Source organism: Macaca fascicularis, chromosome 12 (genome assembly GCF_037993035.2).
Source record: "Macaca fascicularis isolate 582-1 chromosome 12, T2T-MFA8v1.1".
NCBI lineage: Eukaryota > Metazoa > Chordata > Mammalia > Primates > Cercopithecidae > Macaca > Macaca fascicularis.
The window spans coordinates 50,185,657-50,204,220 of NC_088386.1; the positions used below are offsets into that span (position 1 = coordinate 50,185,657).

At 38.2% G+C, this 18,564-nt stretch overlaps 1 protein-coding gene across 4 annotated transcripts in view; it reads left to right on the forward strand.

Annotated features, from left to right (window-relative positions):
* The first annotated feature begins 5,496 nt into the window (after nucleotides 1–5,496).
* Nucleotides 5,497–18,564, forward strand: part of KCNJ3 (potassium inwardly rectifying channel subfamily J member 3) — a 160,959-nt gene continuing 147,891 nt past the window's right edge. For 2 of the 4 annotated variants that reach the window (XM_005573205.5, XM_065525500.1), the window contains exons 1-2: nucleotides 5,497–7,443; nucleotides 17,927–18,143. In XM_005573205.5, coding sequence (XP_005573262.1) covers nucleotides 6,742–7,443; nucleotides 17,927–18,143 — 919 coding nt within the window. In that variant the 5' untranslated portion in view covers nucleotides 5,497–6,741. Of the gene's footprint in view, nucleotides 7,557–17,926; nucleotides 18,144–18,564 lie in introns of those variants that run through there. The other 2 variants (XR_006691028.2, XM_005573206.5) reach the window with 2 other exon arrangements.

Sequence of the window (18,564 nt, forward strand, 5' to 3'; positions counted from 1 at the left end):
CGGGTGTCTGCATCAGAGTTGAAGGCTGTCTCTGCTTCATTTTCTTTTTTCCCCTTTTATCTTTCTTAGGCATTGAACCCTGAGAAATTTCCCCTCTTAGCTTTCTCTCAGCATCTGCTTCCCAGATAAGCTGTGTTGACATTATTATCTGCCTTAATATTTTTAAACATTGTTTAAAAGTTGTATTACTGTTTTCCAATTATTAAAAAATAATTTCAATCTTTTCTGTATATATATACACAGAAAATTAGAGTGAAAATTTTACCACCTCTAAAATCTACTGTTTGTATTTTTCTCCTAGAATTTTAATACATATTTGAAAGGTTCTATAATGTGGTTACAAATTATTTCTTATTTTATTCTAATTGTGTAAAAATCTTACCTCTTAAAAATGTTGTCATTAAAAATCCATTTTCAGAGTTCTAAAATTAAGTAGTCTGAGCAGAGAGAATTTAATGCTGAACCAAATGTAAGTGATCCCAGTTTGATAGGTTTGGAAAACTCCCATTAGACAGAGCCATATTTCCTGAAGGGACTTACTAGTTCCTCTGACTGCAAATAAAGCAGTCCTCTTCCTTTAGGTACTTACCACATTGTATTGATTATTATTTTCATTATTATTTTGAAAAAATACATGTTGTCATAATATATTTTGTGGCATAATTTCTTCCTTTCTGATCTGCACAAACCTTGGCATAGTGCTAGATACATAGTTTGTGCACATTAAGTGTTTATTGTACTGAATTAGGCAAAATTCTTACACGTTTTGACATTTGCAACTTCATTGGTGTTCTCAGGGGAGACGTCCTCGGTATAACTTCCATGTACATAGATGAGAATAGGAAATTGTTATTTTTCTGTGAAGCCCTGCCAGAAAAACTTTAGGTCTGATAAAAGTTATTTCTTTTTAAACAGATGTCGAGCTCTTGAAGACTTTAAAAGTCCTTATTCTTTCATAAATCAGAATACTCCAATGTATAGCTTTGCAGTAAAGAGAGGGTTTAAGTCAGGAAAACCTTGCTAAATAAATGGTCTACAAGTTAGAATGGCATATTGCCTTTCTCTGAATCCTCAGGCAGAGGCCAGGGTTTGGAGCCAAGATTAAAGGCTGGATGAGTCATCTGCCATGGTATGGCAATGCCTCTGTTCTCACGTCTGCGCAATCAAATCTCAAACTGATTTCTCCTTCTCGTTTTTTTCTTCTCTTTTTGGCAAGAGAGAAAATAACTTCAGCATTCTTTTTTAGGAGGGTAAAAAAAAGGAACACCATTCTATTTCCCAAAATTGCATATAGAATTTCAAAGAGTGACCTCTTCCCAGATATAGCAAAACTTATGGTGGCAATGGGAATGTGTCACCTTTTGAAGTATGAAAGCATTAGATCCCCAGGCCTGCCCATCTCTTCATTGTACTTTTGGAGAATGGTAGGATTAGGAGTAAAGGAGTATTAAGTATAATATCATCTTCCCAGAGAGTAATTAATATTTCTGGCCATGCAGACTGTCACGTGGTATGTCACAGTGGCAATAAGTGAATGACGAGAAGACAGACTCCAGGGATACTGAGATGTTCAAAGCCTTGCTTTTGTCACAGTTGGCCGATTAAGTCATTTTTAGAATTTGGACTTCTCAGGGGCAGAGGTTTTTTCTTTCATATTAGATACACTCTTTTCCCCACACCATTCAGTTACATAATAGGATAAGTGCATGTACAAAGTCATGCCTTTTTAGTATAAAACACAGAATCATATTCATTTTTGAAGTTATAGTTATTCATGATATTACTAATTTTGGACACAGCAAATAAGACATTGCCAGAAGTACTTTCCAGGCAGAATAAATATGTAGCTTGCTCCTAGCCGAGGTTGTTAAATATAGCTTTGATCCCCCCCACCCTCATGAACTGTATGGTAGTTTTCTCGTAATCTACCACCCTATCTTTAAATGTTAGACTCCAGATGATTTTGTATTCTGCAGTTACATTTTCCAGATCTTTCCTGGCTTTGTGACTTGGCCTGAAGTTGTATGCCTCTCTCTCCTTTGACCCATTCTGCTTGCAGTGTTTCACTTCAGTTCATCAGACAGCACCTGATTAGGAGGCCTTCTATCATCCATTCCCCACACATCCGCCTGGCCTCTGCACCACGGGGCTGGCTGCCCTCCAGAACCTCATCCTGGAAGCAGCTGCCCTCACAGGAAAGGATGAGTTTGGTTCATCTGTGAACATTTTCAAGGAGTTGGACTCAATGTCACAAATAGGTCAAAGCCTCAGTCACATTTAAAGTGTGACACAACGGCATCCTTAAAAATATTTAATTTCCCTGGCAGGACTGTGTCATTAAAAGAATAGAAATCTTGACAATAAGCAGATGTGTTTTGGAATTCCTGCTTCACTGCCTTTCTATCTATATAATATAAACACTAACCTGTAAAGTTCTAAGCACATTACCTGGCACATTAAAGAAGGCTCTTAATAAATTTTGGTTCTCTCTAAAACTCTATCAAGTGTTTATCATGCACAAGGTCAGTTTGGATCATGGAATAATGGATGGTACCAAATTATTAAGAAGTCGATGCTCAGGGTGCTCAGAGGGAATCTTGGTAAATTCTAAGCTGAAATACAAGTTAGAATGTGAAAAATGCCACATTGCAAATCTAGGGAAATGAGAGTTCAGAGGAGGGATGAATTACTCTTAGTGAGAGTATAAGGAAAAACTTTATGACAGCAATAGCAATTGAAATAAAACATGAAGAAATCCTTCCCTTTCCTTACATACTAGTGCCTATTATTTGGACTTTGCAGGTGTAGAAAAAAGATATTCTAAGTGATGAGAAAAAAAGCGAGCAAATGAAGATAATATACGGCACGTTTGAGAAATACCTAACAGTGAAAGTTGGCTAGGGCAAAGTGCCCATTAAAAGGAAGACAGGAGATAATTTGGAAAGCTAGATTATGCCATATGTTGGAGGATCTTAGATTTCACCTGCATGAGAAGCTAGGCCTATAAAGGAAGAAGACCTTCGCTATGAATCAGGAATCCTAAGTCCCTTTCTTACTCTGCCACTACCTGGTAAGGGATGGCAGCGCATCCAGGTTCTACAGTCATATTGTTCTGTGGTCAAATCTCAGTTTCCACTTAATCAACTCTGTGACATTGAACAAGTTATTTTGCCTTTCTATCCCCAATTTCCTCACTTGTAAAATGAGAGGATTAGACCAGACCATGTCTCCTGAAGTATAAATTTATTTGTTTACAAATTTGGTTGCTAGAAAATGGCAAAGGTTTTTCATGAAAAAGTGTCTTTCAAAAAGTGGGAATGTTTTAAAATCTTCCAGATGAAATAACTGGAGAACTTTTATTTTCTATGGCAATGCTAAACATATGGTTTAAGGCGAGAGATCTAGTACTACTATCCCGGGCAGTTTGAAGGAGAGGAAAACTGAATAAAGGCAAGAAAGTTATTCAAGTTGGGCCTAACTTGAAATGAGAATTTGAAGAAGGGTAATGACATTTTTTTAAAGAGAGGGGAAATTATGAGAGATATTGCAGCAATAACAATAAAAAAGACTTGGAAACTGATTATCATTTCTAAAGCTAATGAGCATAGGAAGTATTACTCTTTTTAAACAAAAACTTACATGTTTTTTATATTGTCATATAAGTGATCTGATTTAATGATTACTTTTATTTAGTTCCATATTACTCAGAGAGTTTCAATGCATGTAGTTTCCAGTGATATAGATTGGCACGTTATTGATCTAATACATATTTATTGTGGACCTAGTATGTGATATGCTTCTAGGTGTTGGAGACATAGCAGAGAATAAGACAGACAAGGTCCTTCCTCTTGTATAGCTTACATTCTACAACTGATAATGGTGGAAGAGAAAGACAACAAACAAATGAAGAAAACAGTAGCTGTAAAAAAGAGCGTGATGAGGAAGATAGATAAGGTTGATGTGATGGGAATACCTGAGATGCTAGGGAAGGCTTCCCTGAGAAGGATGCATTTAGATTGAGAGTTGAATGAGTGAAGGAGTGAGCAACATGGAGCGGCAGAGCAAGAACTTTCCAGGTAGAGGGAACAGATCTAGTGCAAAGGTCCAGGGCTGGAGCTATGCTCTGGTGTGTATCAGGAATTGAAAGAAGCCAGGCTGCCAAGGGCATAATGAGCTTGGGAGAGAGTAGTCAGAGATGAGATGAGAATATAGGTGTTAGTTCACAGCATAAAGCTCATTTGTAATCTCTTCTTGGCCTCGTTGCAACTTTATAGTCCACTATACAACATTCTTCATAGCAGAAATAAAAAAACACATTTACTCTCTTTTTTCATACCAACACTAGGAAAATGTTCAAACTCCCAATTTTTCAAGGGAGAAAATTAGGTCTCAAAGTTGTTCAGCTACTTGCTCAAGGTCACACAGCTTGTAAATGGCACAGATGCGACTCAAATCAGGTCTTATGATTCTAGGACCAGAGAAGTTTCCACTTCCCACAGTGTCACTTTCCCTTCTTATGTAATCTTAAGAGAACAAACAGAGAGTTACTGACCTTTTATCAGCGAACTGGCAGGAGAAGCATCTGTAACTGAGGATAGATGTTTTAACCAAATAACAGTGAAAGAGTCCCCTGCTTATGGCTGACAACCTGACACGCACTTTCCTGCAGTTGGTTTATAAGTAGAGAGGTAGAGAGGAGTACCTATTGGCAGAGAATGCATAGAGTAAATTATGTACTTATTTTCCTTTCCATGGGAAACTTGTAGCAGCCTTTTGCTTTTATAATGCCATGATTTGATGAATTTCCAACAAAATCAACTTCATGTATCTGGGCTGACTGAAATATGCCATAAGATACCATGGCATTTTAAAGCAAACGTGAAATGTGGTAAACAAGCTGGTATTTACTCATGGGCACTCTATTAGCTATTTCTGCACTTTGCCCCTCCATTAAGTTAACTGCCAGGCTGAGGCCATTAAAATCCAGCCTTCTTCCTTCAATTACAGGCACACATTAACTCTAGATATTCTGAGCCTTTCTAATAGAGTCATTTCCAGAAAGGATTTCTATTAGTGTCTCTCTCCTTTCTGTTCTCATCCTAAGGCCCCTCCTGCTTCCTGCAACTTTGAGTTCTGAATATGCCTACCTCAGAGCCAGTTGGGATCTCTGTTTATGATGCAACCCCAAATCCAGGCATCCGTTTAAACGAGTGCCCAGTTATAGAGACATATTGTACTTCTCTTCTTTCAGAGAGCAGCATTTGCTTTTTGCTGGGGGCTTTCTGACTGATGCAGGGGGCGAGAAAGGAGAGTTGGCGGGCGTTTGGGAGCAGATTTAGAGCCGCTTCTCATTGGAGGGGCTCGCTTTTCCTGAGCTGCCAGACACTGCAGGCTCAACTGAGGCTCGGAGGTGCAATTCAGGCTGGTGGAGCAGCGGGGGAAGGCAGGGACAGGCGGGGCTAGCGCGGCTCTGCAGCTGATCACACGCACCACCACACACACCACATTCCTGCTGCCCCAGCTTGCGCCTCGCATCTTCCACCCGGGGCCACCGAGGCGCTGAAAAGGAGTGGGGGACAGAAGAAGGAAGAGGCAGAGGAAAAGCTAGAGCGGCGCTACTGTTTAACCTGAAAGTCTGACCGGCAGTCCAAGGCTCGAACCCCGTCCAGCAGCACCGCTGTCGCCTGGAAGGAGGGCACAGCGCCAAGGAACCCACGAGCCCCCGCTCGAGTCATTCTGTGGTGTGTGCGCCAAGGATCTTTCTGGCAGGGACAGCGCGGTGCCCTCAGGGAGGTGCGGAGCTTGGGGGACCTGCATTGGCGCCCATCGTGGTACACCAGGAAAAGTGGGAACGAGGAAAACAGCCGTGAGCGCAGAGTGCGAGGCCAGGCTGCCGCTACCGCCCGCTGCGCCGCCTCCTGCCCTCTCCCGCTGGGTGAGTGCCCAGGCTTCGCGCACTGCCGTGTCTCAGCTGAGCGCGGGGGCGGCCTGCGGGCCCTTGAGGGTCCGCCGGAGGGCCCCGGTGGCGCCCGCGGAAACTCGGCGGTCGGGGGACGCCAGGCGGACAGGTCTCTGGAGTCCGGAACCCGGGAATCTGAGCCCGGAGGGCGCGGGTAGGGGGCGTTGCACCAGTACCCGGCAGACATGCCTTTGGGCGGGATTTTGGCTAAAAGATAGGAGACAGGTGCGCCGGGGGTGCGGGGAACGGTCCCAGGGGGCGGGAGATTGGGGAGCGGCGGGGAGGGGGGGGAGGGTCTGGTCCAGGCAGGTAAAGGCAGCTTCTTAGTCAGCCAGCGAGTTGGCAGGTGGGTTGGGGCTCGCTGGTCAAATCATTTATTTTAAGCAGCCAGTTTGGGGGTACTGCAGGATAATCAGGAGGGCCGTGGGGAGTCAAGAGGTGACCCGGGATGCCGGTGGTGGAGAAAGAAAAGAGGAGCCTCGGGAAGCTTGGAGGCACAATTGCGCTTGGGTTCCTGGTCCTTGCATCCCTCCTGCCTTGAGTGCGGGAGAACACTTTTTTAAGACTCACCTTGGCAAGAAAACCTCCGTCCTAGGGGAGAAGGAGAGGCGTCTTCTGCAGGGGGCAGAGACCGCAGCTACCTGCCGGGTGCGCCCCCCACCCAGGAGCGCTCGCTTCGCCCCCTTTCCTCCCCCGCCCCCACCTCTTTATTGGTGCTAGTTTGCAGCGCCCAGCTCCTGCGCCTTCGCTTTGCGTTTGAATCTGGCTCGCCCCTTCGTATTATGTCTGCACTCCGAAGGAAATTTGGGGACGATTACCAGGTAGTGACCACATCGTCCAGCGGCTCGGGCTTGCAGCCCCAGGGTCCAGGCCAGGACCCTCAGCAGCAGCTTGTGCCCAAGAAGAAGCGGCAGCGGTTCGTGGACAAGAACGGCCGGTGCAATGTACAGCACGGCAACCTGGGCAGCGAGACGAGCCGCTACCTCTCGGACCTCTTCACCACGCTGGTGGACCTCAAGTGGCGCTGGAACCTCTTCATCTTCATTCTCACCTACACCGTGGCCTGGCTCTTCATGGCATCCATGTGGTGGGTGATCGCCTACACTCGGGGCGACCTGAACAAAGCCCACGTCGGTAACTACACGCCTTGCGTGGCCAATGTCTATAACTTCCCTTCTGCCTTCCTCTTCTTCATTGAAACCGAGGCCACCATCGGCTATGGCTACCGATACATCACAGACAAGTGCCCCGAGGGCATCATCCTCTTCCTCTTCCAGTCCATCCTGGGCTCCATCGTGGACGCCTTCCTCATCGGCTGCATGTTCATCAAGATGTCCCAGCCTAAGAAGCGCGCCGAGACCCTCATGTTCAGCGAGCACGCGGTGATCTCCATGAGGGACGGAAAACTCACGCTTATGTTCCGGGTGGGCAACCTGCGCAACAGCCACATGGTCTCCGCGCAGATCCGCTGCAAGCTGCTCAAAGTAAGTGCTCCCCGCCCCTTCCCCACCGGGAGACCTGCGTCCCCCAAACCCGGGGAGTAACTCGTCTGAGAACCAGCCCGGGCCCCCTCCCCTGGTTCTACCTATCGCCACAGGTAAACTTCCTTTTGTGAGGTTGGGGGTTGGAGGACTGGGCAAAAAATGCGGTTGACGGTTCTGTTCCTTTTCCACTCACTCTCGTGCTCTTGTTTATATTCGTCATTTCGGATGTGCTTGTATCACTTACTGGACTAGTAACACTTGAGGACTGGTGTTGGCTCCTGGAGCCATGAGGGCAATTAGTGCCCTGTTCCCCTTCCTGTCTCTGTTGTTTCGCTCTCCAGAGCGATTTTATTTGTTGTCGACACACTACCTCATTCAATGTGAGGTACTAGAACTCAACTAACAGCTGTTATTTTGAAGAATTAGGTGCTGAACTTGCCTCAACTTTCACGATGGGCTTTTCTTATTTATTTATTTATTTATTTATTTATTTATTTTCCACCTAATAATATTGGAGGCGGATTACTCCTCTAGACCCAATGACTTTAACTCTATGGCCATCTTTTTAACAGATACAGGAAGCAGATAATAAAGTGGAAGAAACTACACTTGGTTCTTTTAAATTTTTATTTTTACCAAATATTTTCTTAGAGAAGTATTATTTGAAAGCTTGAGTGCTTTTCCTGTAGGGCCTCTTGTTAATTTTGTTCTTAATTGCCTGTTTCTATGAAGCCTTTGTCAATTACAGATTTCACTTGAAGCTTTCAGTATCCATTAAAGAAGATTGCTTCCTACCATCAACGGTGTAAATGCTAAAACAAATTGCACATGGAGTGATTATTAAAGCAAGGTCCGTCTAGTCGTTAGAGGGCACCACCACAAACCAGAGAAGTCCTTCTTAAACACTCATCCAATTAGAGTATGGGAAGGGAGACTTAAAGCCCAGTTGTTTGTCTCTGTGTAATTTACAATTCATTTTTTTCCCTAGGGGGATTTGTCTTAGTAGTTTTCAAATGTTCATAAATTGAAAAAGATGGCCTTAAATAAATAGTTCATACAATGAAAAATATTTATCTGAGGTTGTGTAGAGAACTGAAGCCAGATTCTGAATTTAGTATTAATAAAATGAAAATCTGATCAATATTTGAGATTTTGCCTTTGAGATTTCAATTTCCACTCTACAAGTACATACTGTTTTACACAGCCCCAACTTAATGTTGTAGTTAAAAGGGATCCAATGTGCTTTTAAAAAGTTTTGCTCTTGTGTCATTTTCATTATTCATTTACAAGATGTTAACATAATTATCCTTGACCAAGTTGCTCAGTAAAGTGTTTAAATTAAAGCAGTTCACTTGTCCTGTCACTTCATATCATATACATATTTACTGTGCTACATACAGTAAATAAACTAAATTTTGTATACCATGATGGAAAATTATCAACCTGGTTCTGATGTAAGTGTTCGTTAAGGTAACTATGAATAAATAATTTGGGTAGATCATATTCATATATAATTAATTTCAATGAACTGCATACAAAATTTAACTTAGTGTATTGTTATTGACCACTGTTTGAACCAAGCAGTTTGTCAGATCAAGCTGAGCAGTTGTGTTGTAGATATGTTATTACAATGGTAACTGTATATGTCTGTATCTTTGCATAGACCACAATATAGCACCTGTTTCTTTAGGTTAGGCCTACTAGACAGATAGAAATACTTTGTTACTATAGTGGCAAGGTTTCTGTTCAAGCAATCCATGTTTATGAATCACTTTGAAACTTGCTGAAGAGTAGTTTACCATATTAATTGATGTAATGGAAATTGAAAATTAGACATTAAAGGTTATTTATAGTCATTCTCTAGTTTTTTAAACATATAAGGTTATTTATGACAGATGTCTTCTCTAGACAAAATATTATTGATGTTTATAGATTTTATGACATTTTATTTCAGCAAAGCCAGTCATAATTAGAGTTAACCCATATGTTAGTTTTTGTTTCTTTTCTTGATACAAAGGTACGATGATTCTGAGGCACCCAGTCTCTACACTGGTGCAGAGTACGGATTATAATTTTTCTGCCTAAGGAATGTACCACATATACCATAAAGAGTATGCTAATTAAAAAGATGAAAGATTTATACTGTCGACAAATTTGGAGCAAGGTGCTATATTAACACAAGGTGATAAAAACATCTAATTAAAATAATACATATAATATTCTTATAAAGTCTTTTACTTTTGATTCGTTAGGAAGATGTCAGTGCTAGATGTAAACACGATTTACCTGTGGCATCAATTTATATCTAAACACAATGATGGTGAAATTCTCCCCTGTTTTTTGTAAAGAGAAAGAGTTGATCCGTGGGTAACTTTTCAACTAGCCAGTTAGTGTAATTTGTTCAAAGTTAATATTTCCTGTAGCCATGGTAATTTAAATGAATTATTGTAGCTCTTGTCATTCCTCAGACTTCATTAAAAAGGAGTCATGTTTTATTGGGGAAATAATAACATTCAGCAAAATTAGAGGGGAGATTTGCCTTTAACAAGTTGTTCTCATTTTCTCTTAGGGACTGAGATTAAGTGACCTAAAACAGTCAACTCTATTTTTAAAGAGAAACTATACCAAAATCTTGAAGTAATAATATGTCCCTATCAGTTTTATGCATTATTATTATTAAATGTACACACAGTTCCCCCTTTAAACTTCTATTTAACAATTTAAATGCAAAATTTATGTGTCTTTAATGCAGAATGTGTAGAATTTTTAAGGCAACAAAATCCAGTATAATATTTAATGCTAGTAACGATAGTGCATGTATGCTTTTCCTATTACCTAATTTAATTTACTAATTTTTCTATTGCTGTTTTCTTATTTGCTAAATAAAAGCTTCTTTAGATAAATGCAGCAGTTCTATTTAATAATTAGAAAGCACTTTTTGATTCTTGGGGAGACAATAAGAACATGGGCATGGCTTTCTAATGCTTTCTGTTATGAAATTTCTCATGCATAATAGTTTTCAAATGCCTAACTTTTGATGGAAGTTTTTTTGTAAAACTTCTTTGCCTAATTTTTAATTATGCATTTCACTAATTTGAAAGCACATTTTATCTCACCTCTATTCCTGTCGTCCAGCCTTACAAACACTAAAATTTCTTTCAGTAGTCAAATATAGATCTTTCAACTTTATGCCTGGAGGGGTCAGTCCTTTTTCTACTCATAAAAAAAGAAAGTAGATTAAATAAAAATCAAAGGCTATAGTGTGAAGTTCCTCATTAAAATCTGTGATTGAACTATAAATATAGCTATAGACAGCTCTTTTAAGATGAATATTCTTTCTTCCTCTCCTCCCCATATTGAATTTTTACTTGAATTTTCCATTTATTTTAGCTGTCTTTTCTTTTTTGGCTTTACCCAGAAAATAGGGACTAGCTAGTATCATGGCTGTGGTAAGTTACTATGTCATCCAATTGAAAGTTTGTATTAAAATGCCTGGATTAAGGAGTTGAGACCAGTAGTTGTAATGTTGAACCCTATAGTTTAGTGCTGGGTTTAAAGGATTTGGAAGTCTTACTTACTCCTTTCTACCAATCTAACAATAATGGTTAATAGACCTAGGCATACAACTTGTTAGGGCAAGAATTAATTACTATTCTTTGATACACTGTTCAATAAATTACAAATTTATTATCTCAGTGCCATCATGTATATGGTTATATTCATCCAGTCAGCACACATTTTTTATATAAACATAAAATAAACTATGATTGCATTCATATTTTGAAACAAAAAGATAAGGATTAATTTTCTGGAAGCATAATGTTACTTCCTTGTAGTTCTATTTATTGCCAATAGGCATCCTCTTTCTTTCCTAAGAGGTCAGCTATGCAGTCCTTAACTTTCACTTGTCAAAAGGTAATAGAGTACATTCCTTTCCTCTTCTAACATCACATACGTTATTTTTGTGCTCACCTTCTTTTATCCTCCACATATATATATGTATATATTTATATATATATTCTAAATTGGATATTGTCTTGTTTCTCCATATGACTATTATCAAGTGCAGATGCAAATAAAATATGGTGGTCTGAAAAACCATTAAGCTCTTTATCCTCCTCATATGTCCTAACATTTTGCTAATCTAACCACGATTCCTGAATCACAGGATTCCTGCAGTTTTCTCATATATTTATAGGTTTGCTTTCATTTTATATCTTGCAATGAAATGTGATTATGTTTTTGACTCAGTATGATCTTAATTTTATAACTGACTCTTCAATTGACCATGGCCAATTTGAACTTTATTTTTAATCATGAGACAATTATTTACCTCCCTTTCCAAAAATAAAATCCACAAATGAATAGCTATATTTGTAAAAGCCCTGTTCTTCTGAATATCATCTAAGCCATTAGTAAAAATACTCAAGAGGTCTAAAGCTGAGTACCTCAGAATGCTCAGGAGCTAGGTCCCATATTGGTTGGTGAGTTGTTCAGGTAGATTCATTTTATCCTTAAAATTAGCACAGTTCCTATTTAGTCCAGTTTTTCTTTCTCTGACACAAGTATACTAATTCTTTTAATAAGTGTAGAACTTGGCTTCTAAAAATATAATTATTATTCTTTTTGAAATAGTAGTAATACATTTTGTTTGGTTTGGTTTTTTATTTTTAATATGATTCCTGAAAAGTAAAGGGTGGCTTGTGCTCAGGGAATAAAAAGTGAACAGAAATTAGGGGCATAAAGACCCACAAATAAACAGCAGTAGGTAAGAACAAATGATAAAGAGAAGCAGGGAAAAGCACTTGATAGATTGGAAGGTGTTTGGCGAGTAGGAGGAAATGTGCAGTAGGGTTACAAAGCCTGTCCTCAGTTATAATAAATGCCACAAAGGCCCTCAAAGAATTAGAAAGCTGCTCTTTCATTTGAATGGTATGAAAGTCTCACATAATCTATTATAAGATAAATTACATTGCATTATATAAGAAATGTTCTTTTCATAAAATTGAACACATTTTTGTGGGTTAACTGACTCAGCATTAAAAATCCTTATTTTGGACTTGACATTGGGTCATAGTTTTTCACCTACTATTCATGTAATTTCAAGCTTAAGGAGTCCAAATAAATGCACAATGTAATTGTAGACAATGCCAATAAAATTCTAGGTCTGCATTCCCCTCCACCTGACTACTTAAATTTTGGTCTGGGCACCAAAGCCATTGCCCTAACTGCTTTGTGTCACAAGGTACTTTTGTCCCTGATCCTGGTACCTGCATTTGGGCCATTTCCCAACGTTAGTTTCCAGATATTACTCTGACCTCATTCCATGTAATTTTTTTTTATGACTGCAGCATATATTCAGCATGCACACATACACGCACACACACACATAAATACATATTACAGGTATAAAGAGGATAAGTGAAATTACAGATAAAATTGTGGGGAGGTGGTAGGCAAGAATGGCCTGCTTTCTCCGTCTTAGCCTCCTTTGCTTGCCTTCCCAGACCACTGGCCCTGTGGGCCCTTTTCCAGCAAGGACTTGTGAAATGTGGTGAGGCATGGATCAAACTTTAGAATATAATAGAGATAAATCTATAGTGTAGGGCAGTAGTGATTTAATGTGCTATTCAGAATTCCTTAAGCCTCACTCCAAGGTAGGAAAGAACATAGTTACACATTAGAGAGATGGGAGAGAGAAAGGGAGCAAAGATACGAATGGCATTGGTGAAATGTGGCCTTGACAAATGAATGTGGACACTTGGCCACATATCCACCAGAAGGGAGGGGCCAAATGTGGATCTGCTTGTGCCAGGGCAGTGCTAAATGTGTATTCTAGAATCATGTATGTATATGTATGTGAGTGTCTGTCTGTCTTTGAATAAGCACTTAACAGTTGCCCTCTGTAATATGAAGACTGTTTGTCTGCAAAGTACATGACAATGATGATCCCTTCTAGGCACCTGTGACTTTTGGTTCTTTTTCCACCTATAGTGAGAATTGTAGTTGATTATCTTGTAGGCCTCTTTTGGGGCTCTAAGGAAGTTCAAAGGCCTTTGACTTGAATTGCTTCTTTGAAATTAGTATAAATGACTATAAAATGTGGCACAACACTTAAATTCTACACATAAGGTATTTACATATAATAAAAATGTGAAGAATTGAAATATTATTATTAAATGATATATATATTACAAGTAACTTCAAAATTATTGCCACAACCAAAATTTTACAGAATTATTGAAAAATGCTTAATGTTCACATAACTTTTTGGACAGTTAATTTAAACAATTAATTTATTTAAATAAATTTTAAGCTCTAGATTTCTTCAACTTTTATAACTCCCAGAATTTTTTGTAATGCAGTCAACAAGATATACTAAAATGGTGGAAGGACCTTTATTTCCTTCCCAAGATTCTATAAAATTGAAAGGAGAAGTTGTATGGAAGTCATTCTCAAGCCATAGTTTTTTCAAATTATCTTCTAAATTTTTAAGAATTAATAATTTTTATTCACTTTCTTTAAACTTCTTTCTTCCTTATTTATTCCACAGTTCTTGGGATTCTAAATAATTTTCTTATAAACTAAAAGTTAAACTTAGTAATCAACCTTTTTAGAAATTTAAATAATTTACTGCATAAATCTTAACTTTTAGCAATCACTTTGAATTTGAAAATAATTTAAATTATTGTTGATCTAGACCATATCAATTTATACATTTGTATCTAGAAAATGATCCCAGTTCTATGTTTCCTTGGGAGTTAGAAAGTTTATTGAGCTAAAGGAGATAACTGCATCATCAACAAATTGCTCTATCAATGGAAGGTTTCTTGTAATGCTTAATATGACACAATGAAGAAAGGTTAAATTGGTTTTTATCTCAAAATATTCTGCTTATTATCAAATATTTTTGAGTGAAATATGGTAGTTAATCGCTAAATAATATGAAACTGATGGAATATCAGTGGTGCCAATTTATTATATACTCAAGTTACAGAAGAAAATTGATTTTATAAAGACACATACATAACTCACCTTTATTTTTTCTTTCACTTTCATATACATGTGTTTATCACAGTTCCTTGAACAAACATTCAAACACTCTCTCACTCCTCTTATACAAGTTGAGATTTAAAACTAAGACACAGGCCGGGCGTGGTGGCTCAAGCCTGTAATCCCAGCACTTTGGGAGGCCGAGACGGGCAGATCACAAGGTCAGGAGATGGAGACCATCCTGGCTAACACGGTGAAACCCCGTCTCTACTTAAAAATACAAAAAACTAGCCGGGCGAGGTGGCGGGCGCCTGTAGTCCCAGCTACTCGGGAGGCTGAGGCAGGAGAATGGCATAAACCCGGGAGGCGCAGCTTGCAGTGAGCTGAGATCCGGCCACTGCACTCAAACCTGGGCGACAGAGTGAGACTCCATCTCAAAAAATAAATAAATAAATAAATAAATAAATAAATAATGAAAAAAAATAAAACTAAGACACAGGCTTTTTTTTTTTTTTCTCCTCCTGCAAATCCCCAGAATTGCACCAGAATTAGGGCAGCCTAGATTATTTAGAAGCCTAAATAATCTTAGAATTATTTAGAAGCCTAAAGCAGAATGTATGTGCTTCTGAAAATGTATTTGGTAAGCATGTGTAGGTTTTGAGAGCATCAAAAGCATGTGACTAAATCCTGCTAAGATAACTTGGCTGTAGTCAGAAGCTCAGACTTCAAACAACTATAGTATTCCAGGCACCTGCCACATTATAACCACACCCTTCACTTTTGACCTGAGCCAAAGTCTATGGAATTTCAGGGATTAAGAAGCTCCTCAGTGTACTACAAAGTCAAGGAAGAAAGAAAATCAGGGAAGTGAACGTATTAATAGTTGAAATATTTGGTGACCTAATATAAAGGAAGAAGGAACTGGGCAATAAAATTGTGAATATGTGTAGCATCTTTGTCATTTTAAGAAAGGTTAAGTCATATAGTATCCACTGGATACATATGTAAATAATTCAATACATATGTAAAGAATTTCACTTATCTGAAAAATATATAAACATTGAAAGCATGTTTCCCAAAGTGTCATATAATAGGAAGACCTGGATAGGATATAAAGTATTTGCGGTGGGAGGGTGGGGATAGGGTAATTTTGAGTACAGGTGTAATTTTGAGTGTATAGAGCAAATATTTAAAATCAGAAGGTATATTAAGTCTGAATGGAACAGATCTATGCATATTTAAGCCAAAATTACTTATGTCCGAGTGAACTACTTTGGTAAAAATAAAGTATTTCTTATTCCAAGTTGTCATCCTCCTGATAGCCTGCCTGTTTCTAGGCCACTTATATCCATGGGTTGTTAAGTGATTAGGGAATACAAAATTTAATAGCTTACTCTAAAGCCTTTTAGAATGAGGCACAGGTATAAATAACAAATGTATGAAAAAGGAAGACAGATTTTAGTATTTGTGTACATATATAATACTTGGGAAAATATATCTTCTTTGGGGAAAATTAACTTTAGAATAAATGGGAGATTTAGTTTCTAAAAGAATTATTATTGTCAACAATGCCATGTAGTTCAGGAAAAGCAGAACTTAGAATGATCAGCAAAAAGACCCAAATTAATTATACACATCAGAATACCACCTTGTGTTTATATAGCACCTGTTTCTTAGTAGGTGAGAGAAAAATGACACAAGGTTTTTGTTTTTGCTGCTTTAATTTTGTTTTGTGTTTGGCATTTATTTTGTTATATTAATCAATACTTGTTATACAGCCATGTAGTTGGAAAGATGTTGGTCTCATTTATATTTTACTAATTTGAGAATAGATTTAGAAAAACAGGTGACTCAAAAAAGCTCTTTTGGGAGCATTTTCAGGATGTCTTGGACACGCCTAGTTTTCTCCAACATTGGTTGCTAGAGCTGCTGTCTTAATTTTTGCAGCGTCAGATTTTTCAATGGGCTCTTTTATTTGTTTGTCAGTAATCGTTTTTTTCATAGTCTTCTTTTTTCAGCTACACACAAGTTACAGAAGAAAAATAGTCTTCCTTTCATTAGGATTTTGTCTACACAAATAGTATCCCTGAATATTTCTAACTACAAAGTAGCCTCTCCAGTTGACTAATTCTCCTGTTGAAACTCTTTGTAACCATTGCTGCCATAATAAAGCACCACCAATTTGGAACCCTTCGTTCTGTTTTTGCCACAAAGGACATGTTGCTAAGCCACATTTCTCAGTGTTTTCAGACTCACTTACTCCACATAAAAAGTCAATGCATTTTTTTTTTTGGAACTCTGAGAGTAAGAATTTTGTCTTCAAACTATAATTTCATTGGGCAGACCAGTCTTATAGATTGTTTTGTTATTAAATTTGTTTTACATGGAATCTGTTAAAATATATTGGATTCATCAAAGTCCCATTTGACCAGCAGCATGCTCCACCTTCCCCCCATTTTTTCTGTATTTAATTCCTAACTACCTAGCCTTTATTTCACCCCATAATTACATAAATTAAATGCATATGTTTGCTTGTGCATGATTATTTTATGTGACAGATATGGAAAACAAAGAGAAAATGAAGATGAGTAATTTTACTCTCATAGTTTGCTAATTTTTAATAGTCATATTAAATTTTCTCATAGAGTCCTAGCATGAACCCAATTTACTTAATCAGAGTGATTTATACTGAAACTGAATGTCACTACCTTAGAAACATTTTATTAAATTATGTTTCTCCGGTATAGCTTTTCGAAATTGCATTTTGATTAAAGAAAGTTCAATTTAGTGCAGTTTTTTCACTGTGTTTTAAAACTCATGGAATGACAGAGAAGCAAATATTTATAATGTAGTTTATTATTAGGAGTTTGAAAACCATTAGCTAACAACATCTGCCATTTATTTTTATTATGTAAGCTCTTGTGTACATAACAGAGCTTAATATGAGAACATCTTCACTCTTCTGTTCCATTTTATATGTTTGTTACTTTTCGAAAGTCTGAAAAATAAATTGTTGTGTTTTGATTTTCAGTAATCAATAAATCTCTCTCTAAATGATGGTCAATCTTTGTCAGCTTTAACACACTCCATAAAGTTGCCTACTTACTTATTTGCTTTGTCGAGAAAAAAAAATATCTGGCATGCAATGAGTTATCCTGCAGTGATTGCTGTCAAGCAGCAGCACATGCACACTCAGTTCCACAGTTTGTGCTAACAACCATTGTTGGACCAGGCATTTCTCCAAAGCTCATGAGTTAGGGAATGGTAATTATAGCAAGTTGTGTATTATAAATAATGCATGTATGTTCCCCATGAGCTATGTGGGATTTCGGCCCATTTGCTAGAACATAGTTGCATAATGATTTGTTTGGATTTTGTTGCAGATGATTGATAGTGCAGAATGTTGGCAATGATGTAAATTACTGTTGGGCTGCCTTGAAATTTTCAGTACAAGTGGTGATTTCTTCTCTTTTTCTGTGTGCTTGTCTAGTCTCGGCAGACACCTGAGGGTGAGTTCCTTCCCCTTGACCAACTTGAACTGGATGTAGGTTTTAGTACAGGGGCAGATCAACTTTTTCTTGTGTCCCCCCTCACAATTTGCCACGTGATCGATGCCAAAAGCCCCTTTTATGACCTATCCCAGCGAAGCATGCAAACTGAACAGTTCGAGATTGTCGTCATCCTAGAAGGCATTGTGGAAACAACTGGTGAGTAAAAACAGATATGCCATAAAGTTTCTTTATACCATAATGACATTATATGATATGCACAATACTTGTCATGAATTGGGTGAAATGACTCAGAGTTTACAATAGTGAAAGTAATGATTTGCCTTTTATTTATTTGTAACATTAAATTGATACCGTTTTGAAAATTAAAATGTACTGTGTTGATGGTTACATACATAATATTAACTCAGGAACACTCACTGTAAAAAAAAAGTGAGTTGACTTCTTGTAAATGATTATGATGTTCTATTATAATTACAAACTTGGCTTTCTTATCATCATGATTTTTCTTTAAAGATTTAAGGCTCAAAAAATGTAGGGTAATTAGTGAGCAGCCTGAAATCAGCATGCATATTCTGGCCTTGGGGATGGTGATTTAGGGTGTCATTGATAGAGCTTT